The sequence below is a fragment of the Mustela erminea genome, chromosome 9 (assembly GCF_009829155.1).
Source record: "Mustela erminea isolate mMusErm1 chromosome 9, mMusErm1.Pri, whole genome shotgun sequence".
NCBI classification, from domain to species: Eukaryota; Metazoa; Chordata; class Mammalia; order Carnivora; family Mustelidae; genus Mustela; species Mustela erminea.
Genome location: NC_045622.1, coordinates 43,729,108 through 43,736,033, shown reverse-complemented (window position 1 = coordinate 43,736,033; position 6,926 = coordinate 43,729,108). Strand labels below are relative to the sequence as shown.

General features: G+C 44.4%; 1 protein-coding gene and 1 pseudogene across 1 annotated transcript in view; one reads left to right on the top strand and one right to left on the bottom strand.

The window, feature by feature from the left end:
* Positions 1 to 1,663: 1,663 nt before the first annotated feature.
* LOC116599727 lies at positions 1,664 to 2,305 on the bottom strand (annotated as a pseudogene).
* A 948-nt stretch (positions 2,306 to 3,253) lies between these two features.
* The window catches only part of TMEM135 (transmembrane protein 135), a 251,569-nt gene continuing 247,896 nt past the window's right edge, over positions 3,254 to 6,926 (top strand). Inside the window, exon 1 of the mRNA XM_032360564.1 lies at positions 3,254 to 3,627. Within this exon, the coding sequence (XP_032216455.1) occupies positions 3,487 to 3,627 (141 nt within the window). The 5' untranslated portion in view covers positions 3,254 to 3,486. The remainder of the gene's footprint in view (positions 3,628 to 6,926) is intronic.

The window sequence follows — 6,926 nt, the reverse complement described above, 5'->3', positions numbered from 1 at the left end:
GTCCTGCCACTGTAGATGGGGTATGTGAAGCTGGGAGATGATCTGATCAGGAGAGCTGTACTTGTTCCTAGGAAAGGTCCTGGACTTTGAATAGGATGGGGTAACTGTATGTAACTTTTGGTTGGCCCCCTTGGGAAGGGGAGGGTATGTTTATCTGTGGGAAGAAGAATGTACCCAGAAATTTGAGTAGTTAGAGGCATGGAACAATGGCAGACAATTCTGGTTGTCCCCAGTATCTGCTCTTAACATTTTGTTCAGCAATAAAACCCTAGGTGTTAGCTAGGCATTATCCAACCAATAGAAAAAGCCTCATTTCCCAGCTTCTCTTGCAACTTAGTATGGCCATGTGACTAAACTCTGGCCAATGGGATGTAAGGAGAAGTAATTTGCATAGGTCTTCTGGGAAGTTTTTATTGAAAGAGAGGAAGTGTGTCCTCTCTTCCTCTTTGCTGGCCAGGACCAGCAAATGTCATGACTCAAGATGGAGCAGCCATCTTGTAAGTCAGGCTGGAAAGCACAGGTAAATGTGGCAGAAGAACAAGTCAGGAGTCTGAGCTCCCTGATGGTTATGGAGCCACCGTTTTAGTCTAGGACTGCTTATGTTTACCTGAGAAACAGAGAGAGAGAGAGAGAGAGAGAAGCTTTTATCTTTTTACCATGTTATTTTGGGCTTTTCATCAATGACACTCCTCTTTGATTTTCCTTTAACTATCTTATTTATACTGTCTTATATTACTATTACACCAGTCATACCCTTTATCTCATTTAGTCTTCTTGCCTATTTCTCATCTTCCCCTCTAGACTGCTAGCTTAATGAGAATAGAAAATTTGCTCCTCCTTTTTTGTGATACGCTATAATTTTTATTGCAGTGTGGCCATTTTTGTGACGATGGGGAGTTTGGTCTTAAAAATAATGTTCCATTTGAGGTTCTTTTATACAGAAATTGCCATCATGACTGATATTCAAAATATCTTTAGTGTTGTAAGACTCACATGGTAAACAAAACTGCTATCCTTACTCAGTACTGTGCACTTAATGGAAAACAAAAGGCAGTAATAACAGCTATTTCTTTTAAGAAGAATGAACATTGGGTACCAGAAGTTGATGACCTAGTTAACACACTTAATTGGCATTCCTCTTGGGAGTGGGGGGTTAAATTCATCACAAAAAGGTGCTTTCGATGCATGGTGTTATATCCGTCCTCCCATGTCATAAAAATAAACTTGCCAAGGAAGGTCAGGAATGCTAAAACCTCACAGAACTGCAGTCAAGTGCAGCTATAAATAATACTGAATAAAGTTTACCCTCTAACAAGTGGATAAAACTTTCAGTGCATTCAATTACACTTTGCGGTATCCTAAGTTATTCACATTGACAGTCATGTTCATTGTAGTGCTTGCTTCAAGGGAGGCACATAGCTAGTTGTTCTGGCTAAAATATGATGGGAAGGCAGTCCTTGGGTTCTATGTAAAAGTAACCATATGAAACAGCCTAATAGCAATCACTGATAGGCTGCTTAAATGAATGATATTTCCTTCACTCATTGGCTTAGAAGGGCCCATTGAGAAGGGGAAGAAACAGAACAAAACCTAACATTATTCCTATTGACTGAGCTGGAGAAGTGGAAGTTCCCTAACATCCAGATGGCATTTGACTCTCACTTTATAAGGGTTTTCCTTCAAGTGAGACTATTATGTTGCCTCTCAGTTTCTCTCCAAGTGAGGAATGGTCCTTAGTATCGTCCATACCATTTACTTGCCACTTATGTTTAATACCTGTAAATTTCTTTCTTTTTTTTTTTTTTAATTTATTTGACAGACAGAGATCACAAGCAGGCAGAGAGGCAGGCAGAGAGAGAGGAAGGAAAGCAGGCTCCTTGCTGAGCAGAGAGCCCGATGCGGGGCTCGATCCCAGGACCTGAGATCATGACCTGAGCCGAAGGCAGAGGGTCACCCAGGCACCCCAATACCTGTAGATTTCTTTTTAAAAGCATGTTTAGAGCTAGCGTAAATCATCTTCTTTTGCAAAGGTGCACTTACAGGACCCCAGAATTTAAATACCAGGTCTTCTTTCTCAGACTCTCAGTATGGTATCATACAAAGCAAATTGGCAATCATTCAGAGATAGCAACAACTTCACAAAAGATGTGTACGGATCCTCCACAGTATCACCAAGGTCCACCAAGATCTGCTTTGCTTTCTCTACAATTCTTTCACCATTGCTTAAACTGGAGAGAACTGCTTTCTTTCTTTTTTGTTGCTCTCCTCCTGTGTAGAAGATTCTCATTAACAACTTCACTGACATCATCATTTATTAGTAACGCCAGAAACCACGATGCCAGGGGCTGCTACAGCAGCTCAGGCTCCGTGGGAGTGGGATGGGAAAAAGGCTCAGGCCAGAACCTTGACCCTCCTTTTCACATCTGAATTTAAAGAGTTTGGAACAGCGCTTGGAAAGATAGTATGTGCTCAGTAAGACTTTGTGGAATGAATGAAGGGCAGATGAGAATGGGATTCCTCTAAAGGTAGCAAGCTGCTGCTTTAAGAAACTATAGAATTTAGAATTCCAAAGACACTGTGTTATTATAGGCGAGGAAGCTGACATTTAGAGGGGTTAAATGGTTCATAGGTCACACGGGTCCGCTGTTATGCCAATTGATGGCCAAGTGTCCTAAGACCACTGCCCCTTTTACTGTGTGCTCCCTTTGGCTGAAAAGCACTTGTTACGGATACCGTAGAAAGAACCGCTCTGGGGCCCAGGGTTTGGCAGGGTGATCTACTGCCCTTTCACCACACCGGAAGTGTATACACTTGGCTCATAGATTTTTCAAGCTTCTCGGACACCACAGAACTCAGCGCAGCAGCCGGGAGCAATGCGGTTGCTCCCAGTAGGCAGCCTTAGCCATTTGCTACCGGGCACTCTAGGGAAGGGGAGCTGGCAATTCTGAGGAGGACGGTTGTCCAGGCTCTCTTCTGGCCAACGTCTTCTCCCCCAGCCCCCAACAAAGACATTTCCTCCCCTTCCTCCACTGCCCTCGGTTCTACTGGGTAGGACTTTGAGAGGACAGAGACTGGAGCACAGCGGGACCCAAGTCACCTACCATTGCGTACCCGCTGCAGGGATCGCGCTCCAGCTAGGGGCTGACGTGTGCCGCGGGGCGACAGGCGCGTCCCCGAGCCACGCTCTCACCCCTTCCGCTCCCCGCGCCGCCCCGGGCTCCGGGGGGCCGGGCGCGCGCACGCTCCGCCTCTCCCCGCCTCCTCGGTGCGCGCCCCACCCCCTCGGGCTGCGATACGCCGAGGGCTCAACATCCGAGGACTTTGGCCCAGGGTAACCCCGTTCAGGTGACCTTTCCCCTCCATTCCGCACCTTAAGCAGCGGGCCCCGCGCGCCGGCTGCGGTTGGGTGCTCGCTCTGCTCCCTCGGGGCCCGCTCCCTCGGAGCTTCCGCGCACCCCTCGCTGCCCCTCCGCGCGGCTCTCCGTCATGGCGGCTCTCAGCAAGTCCATCCCTCATAACTGCTACGAGATCGGCCACACTTGGCACCCTTCCTGCGGGGTCTCCTTCGTGCAGATCACCAGGGGCGCCCTGGAGGAGTCCCTGAAGATTTACGCTCCCCTGTACTTGGTGAGATCCATCAGCTCCTCCCTCGGCGAGTTTAGTGTGGAGGATGGGTCAGGGAGTGCAGTCGTGCTTCCGAGCGGCCTGGGCGACTCCTCTGTCGGATTCTCATTTGGAGGTTTTGGGGGAGTGTGGACGGGATGGTGGAGGTCGAAAGGGGCGGATATCTCACCTGCTCCATTGGGCCGGAGAAGGGGGAGGGGAACTTGAGGTTGAGCTGTCATCCGAATGCCTGTGGATGGGAAGGGGACGGGGCTCCCAACTTCAGGATTAAGTTAGGACACTTAAAATTGTGAATTGAGGGAACTGCGGTGCTTTTCCTCTCTCTTGCCTTAATGGAGAAGAGTTTGTAGGTCAGCGAGGCGATGAGAAATGCCCTTCAGTCTTTCCTTGTCTAAGTCCCTCTATAACCCCTCTCCATTTTTTTTTTTTTTTTTTTTTTTAAGAAGGTATTTGACAGCAGATCCCTGTGGGCTCAGATCTTGTCTTAGTTTGGCATGATAGTATTGTGGCTTGAGGGTTTTGCAAGTGTTCCTGCAGGTTCACAGAGTAGACTTCTGGTTGAGATTTTGAGTGCTGCTTTATAAAGAATGATTCCAGAGTGAGTCAGTGAAGGTGACTGAAAGACCTGACTTTAGGTCACCAAAGCAATTTAAGTTTGGAGATACGTGTCTGTATCACTAAGAACTGTTAAAAGAAAAAAAATATATTTTGTATGTTTGCTATGGGTTTCATTGAATAGTCAATGGATGGTTAGTTCTTACCTTTCATTGAGTAGTAATTTGGATCTGTAGCCTAATATGTCAGAAAGTGTGTCATGGCCCTGTCTGTGGTACTTCTTGAAAAGTCTGGTTGTTTATTACAGAGATAGCAAAGAAGATGGTAACTTTCCCTGAGCTTGCAGAAATCAGTTTCATTTTTATCATATAGACCCATGCTTTTGAAACTTTTTAGTATGTGTTCAGACCTCCACCCCCTCGCACCGTGGGATCATGTGAAAATGAGTGTTTCTGATTCAGTAGGTTGGGTGGGCCTGAGATTCTACATTTCTAACAAACTCTCAAGCAATATTGATGCTGTTGGATCAAGAGTCATACTTTGAATAGGAAAGACCTAAAATAGAAGCTAATAATAAAACTATTACAGGAGCTGGACATTTCTGCCTTGATTTTCTTTGGCCAAGATCCATGTTTATCTGATTTTCCACATGAATTGTGGCCAGTCTTTAGCTCAGTGTTTTTTAAAACAGAATATCTACAAACAATATTGAGCTCTTGGTATATTCAATAATTCAAAAAGATTATTCCTGCTCTTAGGGGATTATGATGTAGGTGGGGAGAGAGTTTATGCTGTCTAATTTCTCCCTCTGAAAATTTATTGTGTCTCATTCATTCATTTAACAACTATTTGTTGAGTGCCTGATTTTTGTCATATCTATAGCCTGGACAATTTATTGGTTATGTTCCATGATAGGGAAGTTCAAGGGAGCAATAGGAACAGGTTTTTCTTTTACAACAGGTAGGGTGGAGCCAGGGGTCAGGAAAAGTCTACGATTCACTGTGATCTCTCTCACTAAATACTTCTTGAGGATTATGTTATATCTCCCACTGAATACTTCTTGAGGATAAATTCTTTATCTTATTTGGCCTTGTGCCCCTTATAACCTGTGTATTTTAGGTTTTGGTTTGCTGTTCAAGAGTGGTTGTGAAATTAAAAAAAAAAAAAAAAGAGTGGTTGTGAAATAAAATTAGTGGGGGATGGGGTGGTCCAGTCAGTTAAGTGTCTGACTCTTGGTTTTGGCTCAGGTCATGATCTCAGGGTTGTGAGATAGAGCCCCATGTTTGGCTCTGCTCTCAACACAGAGTCAGCTTGAGTTTCTCTCTCCCTTTCTGCACTGCCCCCCGACCCTGCTCATGCTCTCTTTCTCAAATAAATAAACCTTTAAAAAAAAATAAAATTAATGGGAACTAAGGTTTTATTATTACTTTTATTTATTATTACCATTTTTCTTTTAAGAGAGCAAGTCCTCGAGACAGCAAGGAGGGCCGAGAGAGAGAGGGAGAGGGAGAATCTTAAGCAGGCTCTGTGCTGAGCATGGGCTGATCCCATGACCCTGAGACCAAGACTAGAGCTGAGACCGAAAGTTGGATACTTAAATGATTGAGCCACCCAGGCACCCCCACCAGTGTTTTCTTTTAAGTGAAATAGAAGAGAACAGAAAAAATGAGTGTCCTTTGCAGGTACTAAGGATAAGTGTTATTTCATGACAGTTTTGTTTCAGTTATGTTTGTGTGTTTGACTGGGGCAACTTAGAGCAAATAGGAACACTGTGCCCTTTGTCAGTGTTGGATAGTTGTTGATTAAATATGTGACCTCCAGTGCCAAGATAAAAGGTGGCTTGGGAAGAAGTGGGCTTTAAAAGGGATCAAGGACATCTGCATTTGAATCTCAGCTCCATTAGTTACTAGCTGTTTGTCCATGTTACTTTGTTTGTCTCTGAGAATTAAGTGAAAGAATTCATTGAAGATATATCATGTATTTTCCTGGTTCAAAGTAGGTCTTGAAGAATTAGGCATTTTTTTCTTCCCTCTTACCCCAGTGACATTTAAGTTAGATATAAAGTTCAATAGGCAAGGCTTTTTGGCAGACGTAGCATTTGAGTTGGGCCATGAAGATGGCGGGGTGGGGGGCGGTGTGGGGAGACATTGTTTCTTATAGGAGCCATTTGTAGAATACTTACTCCTAATGGGGAGGACGGAGAATAATGTGAAATGAGGCAGAAAACTAGGTGGTTTTGTAAGAGAAGCAGTATGCATATTGGTTGACTGAAATAGAAGTTTTGTGTACAGGAATCATGAGCTTTAAGAACTCTTACTTAGGGCTCCTGGATTGTACAGTGGGTTAAGCCTCTGCCTTCGGCTCAGGTCGTGATCCCAGAGTCCTGGGATCAAGCCCTGCATTGGGGTCTCTGCTCAGCAGGGAGCCTGCTTCCCTCTCTCTCTGCCTGTCTCTCTGCCTACTTGTGATCTCTGTCTGTCAAATAAATAAATAAAAATCTTAAAAAAAAGAGAACTCTTTCTTACTGAATAATTGCATGACTTAGACCTTTACATATTTTATCTGGTTTAATTCTTACACAACTCTGTCTTAGGATCCACATTTAATAGGTAAGAAGGCTGAACGCTAAAGAGATTAAGTGACTTCAAGATTCAGAGCTAGTAAGGGACAGACAGGATTCAGTTCTAGGTTTTTTTTGTTTTTGTTTTGACTCAAAGTTGTCTTAGAGGTCAGGTTAAAGGAGCCAG